At 39.1% G+C, this 19,802-nt stretch overlaps 1 protein-coding gene across 3 annotated transcripts; it reads left to right on the top strand.

The window, feature by feature from the left end:
• Positions 1–3,044: 3,044 nt before the first annotated feature.
• LOC103719623 (biotin--protein ligase 2-like) lies at positions 3,045–15,294 on the top strand. 3 transcript variants are annotated; one of them, XM_008808954.5, is made up of 10 exons: positions 3,045–3,520; positions 3,595–3,656; positions 3,762–3,910; positions 4,069–4,189; positions 4,710–4,865; positions 7,777–7,822; positions 12,984–13,053; positions 13,120–13,196; positions 13,829–13,880; positions 15,080–15,294. In XM_008808954.5, the coding sequence occupies exons 1-9, from the start codon at positions 3,078–3,080 to the stop codon at positions 13,869–13,871; spliced, it is 1,167 nt and encodes a 388-aa protein (XP_008807176.4). In that variant the 5' UTR covers positions 3,045–3,077; the 3' UTR covers positions 13,872–13,880; positions 15,080–15,294. The 3 variants fall into 3 exon arrangements, 2 of the variants coding, with proteins under 2 accessions (XP_008807176.4, XP_008807174.4); XM_008808952.5 differs by having other exon boundaries at positions 13,829–13,913; XR_003387994.4 differs by lacking the exon at positions 7,777–7,822.
• The last annotated feature ends 4,508 nt before the right edge of the window (positions 15,295–19,802 follow it).

Genomic DNA, 19,802 nt, shown 5'->3' with positions numbered 1-19,802 from the left:
TATGGATTGCAAAGGAGCTACTTGATCTCTAGGCATTAAATTTTACAAATTCAAATGTTGCATAAGATCTGCCATAGAGGACACTACAAGTTAAAGCTTCGTCATCAGCATTTATATTTTTTGCATATGTTCTTGAGCTCCATCACAAAATCATACGTCCAGAAATGAGTTGTTGTTGATTGGATCATACACTGGCTAAGCTGATCCACTAGGATGTAGCCTTTGCAAAGATTAGGGGGGAAGCTTTCTATTAGATCACCTTGCTCTTTATTTTCTTCCAACCAAGAAGGGAAAGAAATAAAAAAAGTATTATTTGGATTCTTCGATCCTATATAAGTACTCAAGATCTAAGGATATCAAGCTAAATGTTCAAATCCATTCAAATCTAATTACAAACACCATGATCGGCCCGTAGTCAGTTCCAAAGAATTTGTGCTGTAGTGTCTTCTAGTCTATATATGTTATGGGTCAGATCCGCTCCGATACTATTTGTAACAATTCAGGACCTCATCCAAAATGGCTAGCTGGAAGGTATTATTTGAGTTTCTTGATCCTATATAAGTATCCAAAATCTATCTAGTGAATAACCGATGTGGAACTAAGCACACGCTCTTCACATGCAGTTCACTTGACTTTATAGATGAAGCTTTACTAAATCTGTCTTTTTTTAAAAAAAATATAGTTCCAAGAGTCTTGAATTTTAATTTTTTTTGAAAAAATAAAGGGAAAATCATATACCATTTTACAGCATGAGGATCCATTGAGAACAATAGCAACTTGTGACAAATTTATAGTCTAAAAGAATTTGGTGAAATGAAATAACTAATATACTTTTTTTTTGGATAAGACGGATACATCATACCCTTATAGTATGAGTGCATTCAAGAAAATCATAAAAAAGAAGGTGATGGAGAGGTGGAACAGAGTTGTAGCTTTCGCACAGCCAGTTGCCGGAGTGCTGTGCAACGAACGAGGCGACCCAATCAATTGCGTTGTTCGCGTCACGGTAAGCATAAGTGACCCAGAAAGCCACACAACTTAAAAGATCTCTAATGTCCTATAGCAGCGGGTGCTTGTCCCCTGCTCTCACATAGCCTTGAATCTACTTGATCACAATAGCCGAGTCACCTTTTAGATAGATGTGTTCTGCTCCCATTATGACTTGTGCATGGGTAATCACTTTCCAAGCATCTCTTAGCTCAGCTCCATATACAGAAATATCATAGAGATGGCTATACCCTGCTGCAATCAGTTTGGAGTCAGCATCCCTAATTACAAACCTCACACCTCCTCGACATCCCTTCTCAAGCACACTCCCGTCGAAGCTCACCTTGAAAAAGTTTGGGGATGGGGCTCCCAGAAGACGAAAATCATCCGAATCGCTCCAAGAGCTAAGGAGGGGACCCAAATGTCCTTAGCTATCCCAGATCCTCCGATAGCTTGAGTCTGGGCAAACTCCTCTGCCTGAAAAACCACTCTGGCAGCCACGATCATCAAGCTTTGCCTTTAACCTCAAAGGTTCTGACATTCATGTCCAACCGTGTATAATATGCAACATAGACAGCAATGACACCCTTAGATGCCGCGACCGATCTACTGATGAATCCCTTCAAGTAATCAAGGAAAGATGCCACTGGGGTCGAAGGCTGCAAGAAGCCCCAACGGCCGCTTGCGAACTGCCACACCTGAGCCGCTTTTGGGCATCTGATCAGCATGTGCTCAATGGTCTCCTCCTCTCTACACCAGTCACAAATGAATTTGATGCTTATACCCAGCCTACTCAATACGCTCCTTGTCGGGAAGCCGCCCCACGCCACCTTCTAGAGGAATAAAGTGATCCGGTGGTGAACTTAAATCCTCCAAAGCGAGCCACCATCCAACTATCGAGGTACCTCAATTCTGTACAGGTCCCTAAGGTCACTAGCTCTCATCCTGGATCTACAAGTCGAGCTCCATGTCCTACTATCGAATCCCCCCCTCCTAGGCACTGGAACAACCAGGATCCACTGCGCTAATCAATCACCAAAAGACGGCATACCTAAACCTAATCCCATCTCCTCTCACCTAGCCCGAATAAGCCGCTCACCTTGAGGCCCGAACACTCCACATCAACCATGGTGGGCTAAATCGAATAGGAATATCTGTCACCCAACAGTCGTTGACGACATCAATCAATATACTTTTTTTTTCCCAAATTTTAAAATTCTATATGTTCCATGTTTTGAGAAAAATTTTCATCTCACCATTTATGATAAGACCATGGTTAAGGCACAATCATTTGTTCACGAAAAAAGTATCCCCGTTGCATGAAATTTTTGGCTCCCTCTCGGAAAAGTTCTGCCAACATAAAATATAAGAATTTTTACGACATAGGGTTGATAAGAGGGGGCCATTGGATACCAAGCCGTGAAGCTAGCATTAGGAGTGTTGAAAGGCACAAGTACTTCAAATCATTTTCCCTCTACCCAATTCCTTCGAGTAATTTTGTTTGTGTAAAAGTGATGCCAAGAGGCCCTGGCTCCTCGTATACATTTGATAAAATGTTGGAATGTACAAAGAAGATCAGCATAACTCTTCAGAAGGATGTCACACAAGCTGAGAAATGGTTCAAAATTTTTCTGAACAAATTGCTAAGGAGTTTTTATTTTGTTCAAAAAAATTCTTAAGCCACAAGGTAAAAAGAGATTGATGTAAATAATAGAAATGAGTATGATAAAAGGTAAATATAATCGAATGTTAAGGTATCGAACTGGTATTAATGGGTCTAATGAACTTTTCAAACTTTCAGAATCGGGTTCTGCAAAATTTTTTATCCCAGAATGCTTGTAGACAGCCAAATTATCCTATCGGAGTTATCCCTTATGGGATAGGATGGTCATGGGATAAAAGGTGGGAATTAAAAAACCATTATCCATGTAATGCGTGTTCCAGGCTATACAGTAGGGCGGATAAGTCAATGTGCACTGGCCTTTCAAATCTGACACGTGTATAACCTTTGGCGGGACCCACGTACATAGACAGCATCGACGTCGCAAGGCGGCCCGACCAACCCAACTACCCGCTTTGAAACTAAAGGCATGCCCTTCTCCCTTGCCGTCCTTCCCTCCGTCGCCGCCGTCGCCGCCTTCCGATTCCTCCGTCGCTGCCTCACGCCGCCGCCCCACCTTCCAATCCCTCCTCCTCCACTCATATCCCCCTCCACCAAACCCTTCTCCACCAACCGCCTCTCCTCCTCCAGCGGCACCACCATGGACGGCCACCGCCCCTCCACCCTCCTCCTCCTCGCCGGAAAATCCGCCGAAGAGAACGACCTTGCGCAATCGCTCAAGTCCAAGACTGAAACCCTAAAGCTCGGAGGCGAAGAAGAAGAGATTAGAATTTTATTGCAACACGAGATGGATTCCATTACTCCCCCGACCTTCAACTCCCAGCTCTACATGGACGCCCTCTCCACCAGCCTCTTCGGGAGGCTACTCATCTGGTCCCCGAGGCTTTCCTCCACCCACGACCTCGTTTCCCAGTGAGAAAAATCCCTTCTTTCCTTCGAAATCTCATTCTTCATACTTTTATTTGAATTGGTTTTCTCTTTGGCAGGAATTTCTCAGAGCTTCCACTAGGTACGGTGTGTATTACCGACATCCAGTTCAAAGGAAGAGGTATTGTGAGCGAAATCTTTTGGCTTTGGGGGATGATGCGGTTGTTCTTCATGTTGTCGTGGTGAATTTTCTTTGATAAAAATCCAATCTTGAACCTTTCTGAAGGTCGAGCGAAGAATGCGTGGGACTCACCGGAGGGTTGCCTTCTGTTCTCATTTACGTTACAAATGGAGGATGGGCGCAAGCTGCCTTTGTTACAGTATGTCGTGTCTCTCGCAGTGACAGAGGCGATCAAGGAGTCATGCCGAGCCAAAGTAATCTTGAAGTTTCTATAAATGGATTTCTTTATATTTGATGTTGGAACGATTTGATGAATCATTATGTCTTGTTTTCCAAGTATTGCTCTCGAATCATTTTCATTTTTAGAGCTGAACTTGAGATGATTTAATTCGGAAATTACAACACGTTTCAGGGATTGCCGCAACTTGATGTTAGAATAAAGTGGCCCAATGATCTATATCTAGATGGGCTTAAAGTTGGAGGCATCCTTTGCACCTCAACCTATAGATCAAAGAAATTCAATGTTTGTTCTGGTAAACATGTCTTTTCCTTTTTGTCACTCCATATATCCTTAACTATTAATTTGCTTTGATCTGTGTATGCCCCTAGAATTTGTCTGACAAAGCATATGGAAAACTGACGTTGAAGATCATGGCCAATCATTCTCCATTTGATGTCCATTCTCTTCCAAGAATACTAGAAATTTTAACTGATCTACTTGTTTCTATTATGGACTGGTAAATTGGTATGTTGCCATTGTTTATGCATTTTATTATACAAAAATGCTTTGAGGCCTGAACTTGTTACTGAGAAAAAGTTTTGTGTACAATCAAAAAAAAAAAAGAGCAAAAGTTTCTTGTGTCAGAAGGGGATTGGTTCCTTACCAATCCCGAACTTTACCAATCCCCTTTTGTCATGTCACACCTCAGTTATGAAGCAGCCTTTTGGTACCGTGCTTGGCCCTGTAACATTACGTTTTTTATTTTATGAAGTGATTCACATAAAAATGATTTCCATATTGGATTTGTTAAGGTGCATGGTGGTGTTTTGTAGGTATTGGCTTGAACTTGGATAATGAGAAGCCAACCACGTGTTTGAATACAACACTGCAAAAATGGGGTTCTGGTACAAATCGACTAACTAGGGAGGATATACTTGCAGCATTTTTCAATAGCTTTGAAAATCTTTATGAGATCTTTTTGATTCAAGGTGATCTTTTGACTAAATGCTACCTTTTTCTATGCCTTCTCTATGTCACTACTTGAGTGCAAATGTTTGTTTCTTTGATTTCTTAAATCTCACTTGCATCAAGTTGTTTTATTTTGACATACATGATTTAGTTGATAACCATATGAATTTCCTGACTATGACATTTGTTGCTGGCACCTTTTTTGTATGCTTGAAGCAAGAAAAGGATTCATTGAAGGGTGATAATGACTTAATCTTGCTAGGCTAGCTGCCAAAATAAGCTTGGGGCATGTATCACTTGTGGTGGTCATGGGCACAGGATCATATATAAATGATTGTTATTACCTCTTGAGGTGTATGGGTTCATTGATTGTTGAATTGTATCATGTTCTTTTGCTAATGCCAACATTTATCTCTTAGGGAATGATATCTCTTAGTATTTGATCTGTATAATTGAGCAAATGGACACTTCCTTCTCTTTGTTGATTTAACATTTCAGTATCCTTGCTGAGTAGATGATTGATGGTGTTGGGACACTAAGAATTTATGTAAGCTAGCAAGGAGATGGGTTAGATTATGCCATAATGGTTCGATGAAGGGTTTCCATTAGTGTGTAGAGGCCTGCATAGCTTTTCAATCAGATGGTGTTGAAACTTGGGATTTGCCCTTTTTGGTTAGATTACTAATATTTTTAAGAACAAACAATCAGTATTGACCAAAACTGAACTATGTTGTGTAAGGCATCATATTTTAGTGCTGGTTAAGATCAGAAGTTAGATAAAATGGATTCATGCTAGAGGTTCTTGCCTATAGTAAAAGGTAGATTTCTTGTTTTTAATTCAGTAAGTATAAATAGATAAGTTAAGGGAGAGTGTGATGTTACCTTTTCCTTTCTTTGACAGAAGGGAGGAGTGAATGAGCTCCACCTGCTTCATTCAATAGAAGAGGAAAAAATTATGATGTTAATTATTTGCTAGTATTGAAAAGGAAGGATTCATTACTAATCCAATTCAAGGTTTGCTGACCGGTATCAGAGGTTGTACTGGCAGGCTACCGATTTGGTCAGTACTAGTTGTACCGTATTGATCTGAGGTGTACTAGAACCAGGGAGAGGGAGAGGGGAGGAGGGAGGGAGGGAGGGAGGGGGAGAGAGAGAGAGAGGGAGGGACAACGATACCTCCCTCCAACATCGTCGACGGTGGTGGTGACAGAGCCCTAATCCTAGCCACGGAGTCATCATTGTGGAACCTTAACCGTTGAGTTGTCATCATTATCTCTGAAATCATCACGAGAGAGGTCGCAGAGGATATGGAGAGGGGAGAGGGAGACCGGGAGAAAGGGAAAGAAGGGAGAGGGGAGAGGCGAGGAGGATCAAGAGACGATAGAGGATCTAGAGAGAGGAGAGAGGAGGGTGTTTTATAAAACTCTGATTGAACAAAATCGACTGGCCGAATCGTCCCGATTACTAGCCGATCCAGTCTGGTGCCCCCCGAATAACCTAGTTTGGGATGGTTTGACAGTCGTTAATCTAATTTATATTTTATGAGGTTATATCGGTTCTATACTTTGTACAATGGAATCTTGAGTTCAAATTTCAAATACTAAGTATTTAAAGACCGAGTTGGTATAATACCATGTCCTGATACAAACCAACACCAGTTACATATTGGTCTGTACTGGTGCATATTGATGGGCCTACCTTTGAGCTGGTTCCCTTTATTTTTAATAGGTGGTTGCATCCCCTGTTTTTCTCTCCTTGTCGCAGCATAATCAGCCTGCCCTCCACCACTTTACTCGCTCCCTCTCATTTCTCTTCCCCCTCACTCTCTCTAATAGGTGGCTACATCCCCTGTTTTTCTTTCCTTGTCACAGCATAATCAGCTTGCCCTCCACCACCTTACTCGCTCCCTCTCGTTTCTCTTCCCCCTCACTCTCTCTCGTCTCTCCCTCCCATCTTCCTTTCCCTCTCATTTACTCTCTTTCACTCTCGCTCTCACCCCTATCTTTCAATCTCTTCCTTTCTCTTTTACTCTCTCCTATATCACCTTAGCGTAGCGGTGCGTACCTACTGATATATATATGGTTTTTCATTCTTTTTAATACTGTTAGTTTCGGTATGTATTGTCAGTACCAGTATTGTATCGTCATCGTACCATCCTGATGGAAAAATGGTACGGGGTTCGGTATCGGTATTCAAAACCTTGTCATCTATTATATTTGTTAAGTAGCAAAAGGTGGGAGAGCTGCATCTTGGATGAGTTAATCGTGACATAGCAGACAATGTTGCACCAATATTGCAAGAGGGTGGGTGAGGGACATGGTTATCGCATTGGACTGTTTTTCAAGGCATATTGTACTGTATCGATAGGGACTATGTCTTGAGTATGGGTACCAAGAGATATATTGTACGAGCACTCAGTCCACAAGGTTTATCGGTTTGGAACTAGTATAGATACGGAAACTGGTATGCAAAACCTTGAGCCTTGAGAAACACTAATAATCATTGTAGTTCTTGAAGGGAATCTGTTATTCAAAATATGGACATATTGTAAAGAATTTTTTTTCTTACTCTAAAGGTAAAGGATGATTTTCGTTATGACATATTAATTGAATAGCTATAGTAGGTTGTGAACCTTGCTAGCATGCTATGTAATTTTTATTAAGAATGTCAACGTCACTTTATATCTATCATTATTGTAGTTGGTCATTTTCATGATTTACCTTCCCTTGCAGATTAGTGACTTTTATAGTTCATGCATCTACAAACTGACCAATCGATGCCTTATTTGTTGATGACGCTTCATTCCTATAGTCCATTTGGAGCATGCCTGGGTGTAATACCACTAGTTTTTTGTGTGTTTGCCATTAGTTAAAAAAGTTCAGATATAGAATATATTTAACAATTATTGAACTTTACCATCTTTTTTATTAGGCTTTCAAGTTCTTGAGGAGCTATACTATAAGACATGGCTTCATAGGTAAGAAGCTATTCCATGACTATTAGTTTATCTATATATATGCAGACAATGCTTCTTTTATTGATGTTTTGATTGAACTCTTGTAACCTATAAAATACCATGATGGTACATTTTCAAAATTCAATTATAATACATTGAATTCGTTTTCAAATACTTGCTTAAATTGTGAGAAATACCAATCCCATCAAAGACATGCAGCATTAAGAATTTTAATTTGGATACAAGTTACCATTGTTTTGTTTGATGATACATTAAATATTCATTTTTATCTAGGTTGTTTATTGGTGAAGCATAATTTTTTCTAGTTTATGTGAAATAATGCAATATGGAATTATATGTTTTTGTTTATTGGAATTTGATAAAATTCTACATCTGCACAAATTTGGTTTTCATAAGTTTTAGTTGTAAATGTAGTGCTTAACTCAATATCCTCCTCCATCTTCTATCTATGCTTATAAATGACAAGGTACACTTATTCTATTTGAATCTGGCTATGAAAAACCCTTCTTTTCTATATGTATGTTGGATTTTGAACTCTAAACTCTTCCTTTCTGTTTTAGATGTTATATTAGGGGTTAAAACCCTCAACTCATGCACTTCTTGTAGATTTCGTTAATTTGCCATTAGGTCTTCCTTATAGATTTTCTCTTCTCTACGACCTTTAGAATCATAGTTAAATGTTTTGTGGTCATCAAAATCAGCCCTTGGGGTCAACACTTCCTTCATAGTTAAGCCAATCTACAATCTTGGCCTCCTTTCTGTTGCCTATGATTGTATTTCTTAAAACTAGATTTGCCGCATTCTATCCTTTGCTACTTTGAATGGGTTTTTTCAAAACAAGTTGTAATTCAATTTATTATTTAAACAATTACAATCTAAACTAGCATATGAACCAGTGGTCTAAACTGGGTGTAGACTTGAGTAAAGTTGGTTTGGCCTATATGGCCTAGCTAGTCCCAACCTGATTTTGTCGAGTTCGGGGTTGAGATTTTTGGCCGGACGGATCGGGTTGGGCCTCAATTTTTCAAACATGATAAAAGTTGGACCCATGCGAGCTTATTTTTTAACCTAGCTTAGCCTGACTTGGCCTGATAAATAAATTTATATTTATTTAATATTTCATATATGAAATTTATTGTGTACTTTATATAGTATATGGCTATATGTTATATTTTTTATTTCATTGCAAAATCTAGAGTAACAAAGAAGATAAAGAAAGGATGGGATTTGGGAGAAAGAAAAAAACCCTAGTCTAGCATTCTTCTCCTGCCCTATTTTCCACCGGCCGATGTCGCCCCACCTAGCACACTCCTTTCTCTACCTAGCCCTTGACTGGTGCTAGCTTTTTCTCCCTTCCTATTCCACTCTTGTAATTAGGGTAAGTGGAACCATCTCGAACTGTACGGTTTTGGTGGTATCAAGCCGCTTTGATGGCGGACCGAGACGGTTCTAGCAATGAAAACGAAACCTGTTGCCGGAGGGAGAGAAGAAGGAAAGAGAGAAAATGAGAGTGAGCGAGCGGGAAAGGGAGGGAGAGAGAGGGAGGGAGGCTGGCGGAGGGCAGTTGGAGGCCGGCGCCGTGGCAGAAGGCGGAGGCCGCGGCCGGGTCCGCTGTTTCTAGGCCTCCGCCACCCTCCTCTCTCCCACTTCTCTCTCTTTTTCTCTCTCCCATCGCCCTCTCCCCCTCTCTGCCTCCCTCTCGCTCCCTTCTCTCTCTCTCTTTTTTTGTTTGCCCTTTTCCCTGCCTCCTCTACTATGTTGGTACAGGCACAACGTGGGCCCGTACCGATCCGTGCCGCTGGACAACCAGTCCGGTATTCGATACCAGCACAGCAGATCATGCTTACAATCACGCTTTTTTTTCTCTCGTCCCTTTTTGGCTAGCCTCCTTTCTACTCCCCCTGATCGGGGCGACCTTCTATGCCTCTCTCTGACCACCCTTATCCCTCTCTAGTCAACTTCCTCCGCTTCTTCTTTCTCTTCCCCTATCCTATACGGGCTAGTCTCCTCTGTTTGAAACTTTTGAAGTTGTTGGGAGTCCCACTCCGCAGGGTTACATTTCGGTTGAGGAGTGGAGAGGAAAAGTGTGTCGTTTATGATGTGGTGGGGTCAGGATAAGTGGTGGTTATTTTAGTTGTTAAATAGGAAAAGGCACGTAGCGTTAATTGCTTTTCTTGATTTAGGGCACGGCACGGGCCCGTACCGACCCGCACCGTCGGGCAACCAATCCGATATCCGGTACCGGCACAGCAGACCATGCTTGCAATCACGCTTTTTTTCTCTCGTCCCTTTTTGGCTAGCCTCCTTTCTACTCTTCCTGATTGGGTCAACCTTCTATGCCTCTCTCTGACCATCCTCATCCCTCTCTAGTCAACTTCCTCCGCTTCTCTCTCTTCCCCTATCCTGTATGGGCTAGTCTTCTCTGTCTTGTCCTCTCTTTCTCTATCCTACACTGACCACCCTCATCCCTCTCTAGTCAACTTCCTCCGCTTCTCTTTCTTCCCCTATCCTATATGGGCTAGTCTCCTCTGTTTGAAACTTTTGAAATTGTTGGGAGTCCCACTCCACGGGGTTACGTTTCGGTTGAGAAGTGGAGAGAAAAGGTGTGTTGTTTATGATGCGACAGGGTCAGGATAAGTGGGGTTATTTGGTTGTTAAATAGAAAAAGGCGCGTAGTGTTAATTGCATTTCTGGATTAAGGCACGGTAATCCGATATCCGGTACCGGCACAGCAGACCATGCTTGCAATCACACTTTTTTTCTCTCGTCTCTTTTTGGCTAGCCTCCTTTCTATTCCCCCTGATCGGGTCGACCTTCTATGCCTCTCTCTGACCACCCTCATCCCTCTCTAGGTTTGGCTAGCTCGGGCTTGGCAAAATTATGAAGAGACCAAACCCAAATGCATCTAGGTAAATGCTCTAGTCTAACCCATTGGCCTGGAGTAATTCATTTTAGTGGTTGCATTGCAGGCCAACGGTTCCACCATGGTTTAACTAGCAATCATACATCCTCTTTCGCGAATCCTAAAATCTCATCATATCACATAGCAGTTACCTATCCATCAAGCTAGTGGGTGGGTGAAATTTTAAATCCACCTCTTTTTGTACTCGCTCTCCCCACACCCGCAACGTACTTGCCTACATCTAGTGCATGTACAAACCATGAATTTCTCTTCTCAAATCAATTGACTCCAAAATCCAACTCTAGATCAATCCTGCTGCATATCAAAAGAAGAGTGCCCTCTTATAGGATCTGTGGTAGGTCTCCAAATTTGGCAATGCCTAGTACATCGGACAGCCAGGAACACTAACAAAGAGAGCTTCAAAACTTTAATTCAATTCACTATTCATTATGGTCAAAAAGATGGGAGTACAGGGGATATTTATAGTGTTCTAGGGCTCATACATTGATAAAAAAATTTGGAAGTTCTCTTAATACTCAATAGGACTCAAAAACTTCCAAAAGAAGGCTCTGGAAAAAAAATATCCATCTTAAGAGTGATTTGATGCTAAAAATCAACTGATAGTGACCTAACTGCAGTCTGTGGGGTATGGATGGCATACTAACTGCCATCCAAAGACCCTCAGGGCAACTTGGACTCAAAAATCAATTGACAGCATGGTTTTTGCTGTCCAAAATGTACCAACAGTGGTCTTGTCACCGTTGGTAATTTGGTATACTTCCAATAGTGGATTCTGGCCGCCAGTTCACAACATGAGACTATACTGACACAGGTTTGGTATCCTGACTGTAACTTTGTCATCTGACCTCCAATTGATATGATTCAAGTTGTTTTGGCAAGCTTACTTGATAATGGATGTGCAGGAAGTGGTTTTATACCAAAATTCCATCTATGCTATTTTTGATGAATTTTCAAGTTTACTGCTACGTATGATACCTCCAAATACTGCAAAAGTTTGAGCTCCTTAGGCACTTATGAGTCAAGTGCCTTTACATACTCATATTAGGCCAACAATTTAGGCTCCCTGGCATCGCCCATAATGCTTTGATGCTGCTCCTCTAACCATGGTATGATTTTTGAAGTAGTCTGGCCTGTACCACTCAATCTGGCTATTTCGCTTCTCTAGCACCTCCTTGTAGAATAACTTCATCAATCTCCTCTTTGCTAGGCTCTTCTATATTGGCTGAATTTGGTGATTTGGAACATGTACCTGATCATTATCCACCCAACTGCAAGTGCCATTAGCAGTTGTTGGGCGTACATTGGTCTGGAGATAAAGTTGATACAATCCATCAACCACTTGTCGAATTGATTTTTTAATCACCTCAATAGGCACATTGAAGATGTCCTGCATAACGTTAGAGATCATCATTTTGTTGCTTGCGGAGATGTTCTTGCAGTTGTTTGATGCCATCAAGCCAAGGAAAGTTCTTTTCTGGCACCTCCTAATGCAGCACAAGCATGGAGAGCGAGAAGATCATTGTCTCCTTGAGAAGTTTGCAAAGAGAACACTGTCACTCCACCTAATACACAAGATGATACGAAGAATTTGATCTACTTGTAGCTCCTAGATCCTTGAGCTCTTGAATTCACAAGAAACATAACTTAAAAAGAATAATACTTTATTGAAATAGAATAGAATGCGTCTTCTTTACAACCATGGACTTCCTTTTATAACATTGTTTTATTGTCCTATTTAATCTAAGACAAACTATTTTGCTTGTGCGGCCAAAGCTTTAATTCATCTGCTACTTCAAGCTCTAGCATGATGGACTTTCACCGAGTGTAGACACTGAGGGATTTAATAATTGAAGAAAAAAAGAGAAAACCTATGATGTTACTTGGAATTTTTCAAAACTAAAATATTGCCTATTTTTGGACATTCTTCTTCAAGTCCGAATTGGGTTGTTTTGTTCCCGCTTCCACTTGTACTCCTTATAGATATATGCAACATCAGGAACCATGGAAAATCCAACACAAATTTGGTCCAGACGTATCCCTACATAGAATTATACCGATTTGTTGTGGAGTACAGATTGGTTCTTATTTTTTGTTACAATTATATCGATTAGTTCATAGTGTGGAACTAGCATTGCAATCATATTGATATGTTATTCAAGCACCTGAATCCAACTATTCCTGCAAATCAGTATTGATTCTAGTGCTAGCATTGTAAAAAGCTTGCATTTGTTTCTACAGTGGCCAGAAAGTTATCATAGAGGAACAACATGAGGGAAAATCTGTGGAACAGATCGTAGTTACAGTTCAGGTAATGTGGAAATGTAGAATTTCTTTAAAAAATTACAATCCATGTGATATCTCTTACATCATTCAGGGATTGACGTCATCTGGATATCTATTGGCTACTGATGAGGACAAGAAAAGCTATGAACTTCATCCTGATGGTAATAGGTAAGTCAGTTCTCTATTTCTCTCTTTTCTGTCTACCAATAGGGAAAAAAAAAACTATAGCATATAATGACTGGCTGTGGAAAGGTCATGTGGCATCTATTAGTGGAATGTTTCATGGGGTTGCTTGTGTTTGTATTGCTTTCCTTTACTGATTGATGAGCTGTGTATGCATCATGACTTAAAAGTACAATTTTACCACTGCATGTAATGGCTTGAAAACAATCTTGTAGGGTGATAAGACTACCCTCTCTAATCACCTACTCAACAAGGGAATTTGGCAACAGCTTCCCAAGATCTGGTGTAGAGAAGGTCAAACTCTGATTCCTTAGTTAAGGGCTGAGGCTAAATTGGAGATAAACCCCCACATATTTCTGAAGACCTCTCATTGGCGTGCAATGTTATAATTCTAAGATTGATTACTCTTAATTCTAATATTTCTCCGTCGTCAGTGCACTTTTACCTTTATTCATAATATAGTTGCCTTATAAGCTTTGATTGGTGGCATTGTTTTTTCTTCCCCCCTCAGTAAATGTAACTTAGTCCATATACTTATAAAGCTATGGTGGTTAAGGAAGTCTCTTTCTAAATTGAGTCTATGCTTTATTTAACTCACCCATCACATGCTTTTGCAGCTTTGACTTCTTCAAAGGACTAGTCAGGAGAAAGTTGGGGTGAAAATAAAAGGTAAGTGCTAAAGAGGTGGCAACAGTCAATGAGGTGAATAGATTCTCTTTCTCAACTTATGCATGATTCTCTGATCATCATTGGCCCAAATGCTAAGGTTGATGATTAGGTTCTTATGATCACCTTTATCATAATTTAGCGAAGGAGGCAACATTTATTAGAAAAGATGTATTCACTAACATTGTAGTTGTATTCTTAAGACAAGTGATTTTTTTGTTGCATGCTGCTACGATGATTTAGCAAGTCATTTCTTTGTTCATTGCAAACTTGTCGGTATATACATCAAGGTTCGTTGTCTCGGTACCAGACTCCATACCGGTGCTACACTAGCACAGTGTCGATACAACACGGTATAAATTTTTTTTTTGGCGTACCAATACTCAGTACGCCATCCATACCGGATACCGGTGCTGAACCGGTACGGTATGGTACGCTCCGTACCATCCGGTTCGGGCCAGTACGGCGTACTATAGTATATAGATTCATATAAAAGATGTTTCTCAGGAATCCCCTCATTGTGTAGCATGATGGTTTTAATTTTGTGGATAGAAATATAAAGAACTCCATTACAAGGGTAATTTCTTAAGAATCTAAGAATTACGATTATTAAGTTCCAGCTTAAAGAAATCCAAGAATAACTGAATGTATAATTTGGTCTTCCCCATAGAGAATACAGGGTATTTTCGATCAGATTTGTTTGGCTCTTCATTGACGCAGCAGGATTAGAGTTACATATATTCATAGAGGTGAGAACGTTGCAGCTGATTGTTTAGCAAAACTGGGAACCTCCTTCAGTAGTGTCAAGTTTGTCTATTGACACTTCTGTAAGATCTTATTATTTGAAGGAGAGAACATATAGTCTACAAATTTAATTTTGGTTCGGTGCAGCCTGACACTTAAAGGACTGTTATTTGTCTAGATATGGTCAGCACGCATGCACGCACCTGCCCCGCCTGCCCGCCCGGAGTTCATGTTGCGCGGAGTTCATGTTTGAGTTCATGTTTTTCAAGTTTCCAGTCAAAATGCTGGGATGCATGGATGATTGTGATCTATTATTAATTGATGTTTTTCAAGTTTCAGTCGAAGGCTGGGATGCATGGATGCTTGTGATCTATTATTAATCAGTGGCAGTATTTCTCATATTAATAGAAAAAACAAAGTGCTTGGTTATTAATAGTAGGATTTGTATCTTGTTACAGGAAAAGAGTAAATGATGGGTGAGGATATAGTTTCTGCTTCCTATTAACTGAAGTTTTCTAGCAACAGAGGTGTCGAATGAGAATCCAACTATGCTACCATACATCGGTTTGTATAGTTAAGAAAAATTACTCGTCGGTTACAGAATTTTTCTTTTGATGTTTAATGTATATTAGCATGTTTCTTGTCCAGTATAAGGGTTGTATACGCTACATGATATCATTTTTGTACTTGGGCACCAAGCCAGAAAAATATAATAAGACCTGAGAAGAATATCGGACATGTCCATGGAAAAAAGCAATCTTTTCTTGCTCTAATCCTATCTTTTTTTTTCTTTTTTATTCCTCTTATCAAACATATCTGACAAGAAATATAATGGCCAGCCGGAGAAAAAATGGTTTATCAACAAAAGTAATAGACTGCTCTCAAGAAAAGAAGAAACTAATATAATTGTGGTGATCATATATTTTGCGCTTAATGTATGAGCCTTTGTTTTTTTTTTCTCCTTCACCTTCCTTTTTATTTATTTTTTACTTTCTGACAAGAGAGCTTTTTAAAAAAAATATGAAAATTTTAAACCTAGTTTTTTTTTTCTTCTTTTGCAACTATGTTTGTCACTTGTTCTCTCAAAAATAAATTATCTCATATCTAGTCGATAATCACAATGACAGCATTTGGTTTGGGTATAGAAGTCTTACAAAATCTTATCTTTGCCAGATGAACCTTAGTCAACAAAAAGAATCAAGAAACGGCTATATGGTTATTTTTTCTTGTGCTAGTTATATCCAATATTTTGGAACTTGGCATTTATATTGGTAGATGTTGGTGTTTGCATCATGTATGGGCGATTCAATCATGACTTATGATGTCATAAAAAATACTAATAAACACCAAAAATAGTAAAAAAAATGAGACTACAAAAAATACAAAAATAATCTACCAGCATGCATTACATGTATACCGCAAAAGGATAAACAAATGAGGAAATAATGTTGAAGCTCTAAAGAAAATTTTAGATAAATTATATTTATAGACTTATTATTTAAATTAAAAAAATATTTTAAATTGATCCCCCTCTCCTCTCTCTCTCTCTCTCTCTCTCTCTCTCTCTCTCTCTCGCTTTATTTTTTTTTTAAGTCAAAAAATACGGATTGTCAGTCTGATTCTGAGGTTAAACTCAGGCTATATCCCAGCTCCTATTCATATGACTCCAATATATTCTCAGAAGTTTAGTTTAATGAATAGTGGTTTTGGTTGTTGGCTTCAACAAGCTATAGCATGCATAAAATTTGATAATCTCTGAAACCCCTCCTGTTGAGGACTTGGATACAGCGATGCTTCCAATTGTATTAGAACTTGGCCAACCTTTAAATTAAATATTGGGGGCTTCTTCCTGTCCTATTCCCTCGGAAAAATAAAAAATGTTAGTCCACGAGCCTTGAAACCTGATATTAGTACTCAAAAGTTCCATCCATCGCTTGATAAAATTAACTTAATTGTAATCGGATCCAAAATAGTTTGTGCATAGTGCGTAAGTGAAGATCAGCTAAAGTTCTATCATGATGAGATTTCACACATCGTTGAACAAGCTACTAAACTTAAGACATCCTCTAGCTTGCAATGCCGGATGAACACATAAACGGAAACAATTTTTCATTGATTTAAGAAAAAGAGTTACTTTAAGGCCCAGAGAGTTCTGGTTCCATAGCTCTGCTTCCTCTTGTGGAAGCAGAGCTAATAATTCAAGACATCGTCCGGAAGCAACTAGCAAAAAGATGTTATTTGGGTTTATTACCTTATAAAGGTACTTAAGATTGATATATTGTATAGCCAATATAAGACTAAATACATGATCGCATATATCCTTACATACTTCTTCCATTTAAGCTCTAGCATTCTCACTAAAGTAAGGTCCAAATTCATTTAAATTCCATCACAATTACTAAAAATTCATTCACAAACTTCACGATTAGCCTATGGTTAACCCAAATGAGTCCATGCTGTAGTGTTCCTAGTCCACATGGATCATGAGCGGATTTTTCTTGGATACTATTTACAACAATTCGGGATCTCACTCAAAAACAGTGAATGAAAGATATTATTTGGGTTCCTACTGCACTTGCAGCAACTACAGCAATAACATTAGTAACTCTTCAACAATAACCGGGTCCCGAGCCAGTAGGAGCATCATGTTAACCCGACAATTTTTAAGAAGTTTGCTCCACAAGCTTTTAAGATTACATCCGACCTATTGGAGGAGAGAATTGGTTGAAAGAGATGGAAAATATTTTTATAGCTTTGGTACCATTTGTAATAATCTAAGATTTTATTTAAAAAAGCTAGCCAAAATATGTCAATTGGATTTCTTGGCTTTCCATAAGTATCCAAATTCTATCAAGTGTATAGCGAATGGGGGATGACATGCTTGGAGAAGTTCTCACACAGTCCCCCACTTAAGGCCCAGTGTCCTTGATAAGCTAAAGACTAAATTCTCACCAATTTCAACCATTGGCATCAATAATAGGATCTTGGGTTTGCACCGGGTATACATTTTGGACAACTTGGATACTTATATAGGGTTAAGGAATGCAAAATTACACTTTTTGGCTAGCTTTTTGGGGTAAGAACCTAGATTGTTATTAATGATATCAGAATGAACTTAGCCTATGGCTTATATGGACTACGAGATAATGTAGCAGTTCTTCATTTAGGGTTAATTATGGATGAATCATGGTGTTTGTAATTGAATTTGGACAAAAATGCCAAGATTTAAATAAGCAAGTGTACGAGGACTCATGAAGGCATATGTTTAGACCTACATTGGCTATGTGCTAGGTAGATCATAAATGTCCAAGTAGATATGTCAAACTATTTGCATGATTGTTGCTCAAAACTCTTTGGATGCCCTAATGACAATCCAATCCCATTTGATTGGGATAAATTGTACATAAAAGATGGCATGAATTTGCAATTGCTTACTGAGCCTTCTACTGCAGAAGAATTCAAGGATGCAATATTTGCACTTGGAAGCACGATATCACCTAGACCTGATGGATTCATTTTGGCTTTCTATTAAAGATTTTGGAGTGATTTAAACTCTAACACCCTTGCCTTTTTTGAGGAGTTTTACAAATGAACCCTCGACCATGAGCCCATTATCTATGCATAAGTTTCTCTTATTCCAAAGAATGAAGGTCCGCTTGAGCCAAAGGAAACTTTCTCTCTATTAGTTTTTTCAAATAATCTATACAAAATCATATCAAAAGTACTTGCTTCAAGGCTAGCTAAGCTTGCCTCAGCTTTGATAGATGATTATGAAATAACTTTTGTGTATGTATGTATTTATACATTATCTGTCTACATGTGTGTGTGTACGCGTGTGTGGATGCATCTGTGTTTGTGTGCGCTTGTATGCATGCAAGTATGTATTCCTCACCACTAATGGAAGTGGCCCATGGATGAGTGTATAAAGCCTCAATATTTGATTAAATTTAACAATTGATCTTGCATTCACTTAATTATAGATTTTCCAAAAAATATATTTCTTTTGCAAAGTGACGCGTAATTACAGTTTTTGAATTGTGTTTTTTTTTTTCTCTCTAAGTACAAGATATGTGATAGTCTAAATAAATGTGTATTCTATTCAAATATGTAATCCATTTTTCTTTTGCAAATTAATAATTATGTCTTCTTATGTAAAATTTATGGTTAAGTATGAGCTTGTAATGCAAATTTATGGTTTTAGCTTGGATCAAACAAAGCACAACCCACCCATTTCCTTCCCAACCCATAGATGGATTCTTCGCTAGCTTATTTTCAGAAACTTATAAGTATTAGCTTTGATTTAAGAAAATTGAAGGGTTATAAGATAGTAGCGTCAATTTATGATGTACTGAATGCTGTTGCTTGCAATCCGGCCATTTCTATAAAAATAAAATAAAATTTTATATTTTTTAAGAAAATAAAAATATGATTTTTCCAACGATCTAGACGATCATGTCCAGTGTCTAGGTTAAATTCAAAAAAACAAAGGTTTAATGATGGGGCGCTTTTTTATACGGATAAGTTTGCTCAAGCTCTTAGAGTGACTCAGCCGATTTTCGTCTCTTAGAAGCTTCTATCCTCGAGCTTTCTCAAGGTGAACCTTGGTGGTAGCGTGCATGAGGATGGGAGACGAGGAAGTGCTGGATTTGTGATCAGAGACACTGATTTCATACTGATTACAGCGAAAGGCGGTCGACTCTATGATACTTCCGTTCCTAGAGCCGAGCTTTGAGTTACTCAGGAAGGGATCACCGAAGCACATGTCATTTTGGGGGCGGAGCATATCCACCTGGAAGGGGACTCGATAATTGTGCTTGGGTGGATCCAGAACCATACTAGGATAGATGAGTAGCACCTACTATTGTAAGACATCTATAACCTTTTGGAGAACTGTATGGCCTCTGAGGTCACCCATGCTTAGCGAGAGATGAATGAGGCAGCTGATTGGGTCGTCTCATATATTGTCTAGCTCTCTGGTAGTTGGCTTTGTGATAGCTATAAGTTCGCTCCTCCCTCTTCATCATTTTTTTATTAATTTTTTTTAAGGCCGTCGTCTTAGAATGACATGATCTATCAGCTTAATAATAATAATAATAATAATAATAATAATAATAATAATAATAATTTATAAAAACAAAAATCCCTCGCCGGCAAAAGAAATTCCTAACATTTAATATATCA

The sequence above is a fragment of the Phoenix dactylifera genome, chromosome 12 (assembly GCF_051530095.1).
Source record: "Phoenix dactylifera cultivar Ajwa chromosome 12, Ajwa_hap1_PhDact_Kaust_v1.1, whole genome shotgun sequence".
Lineage (NCBI taxonomy): Eukaryota > Viridiplantae > Streptophyta > Magnoliopsida > Arecales > Arecaceae > Phoenix > Phoenix dactylifera.
Note: the sequence above shows the minus strand (reverse complement) of the source record. Positions and strands in the feature narration are given on the sequence as shown.

Coding starts and splice junctions, on each gene's coding strand:
- LOC103719623 (XM_008808954.5), top strand. CDS start 3,078: ATGCCCTTCTCCCTTGCCGTCCTTCCCTCCGTCGCCGCCGTCGCCGCC. Junction 3,657..3,761: donor CATCCAGTTCAAAGGAAGAG/GTATTGTGAGCG, acceptor ACCTTTCTGAAG/GTCGAGCGAAGAATGCGTGG. Junction 4,866..7,776: donor TGAGATCTTTTTGATTCAAG/GTGATCTTTTGA, acceptor CTTTTTTATTAG/GCTTTCAAGTTCTTGAGGAG.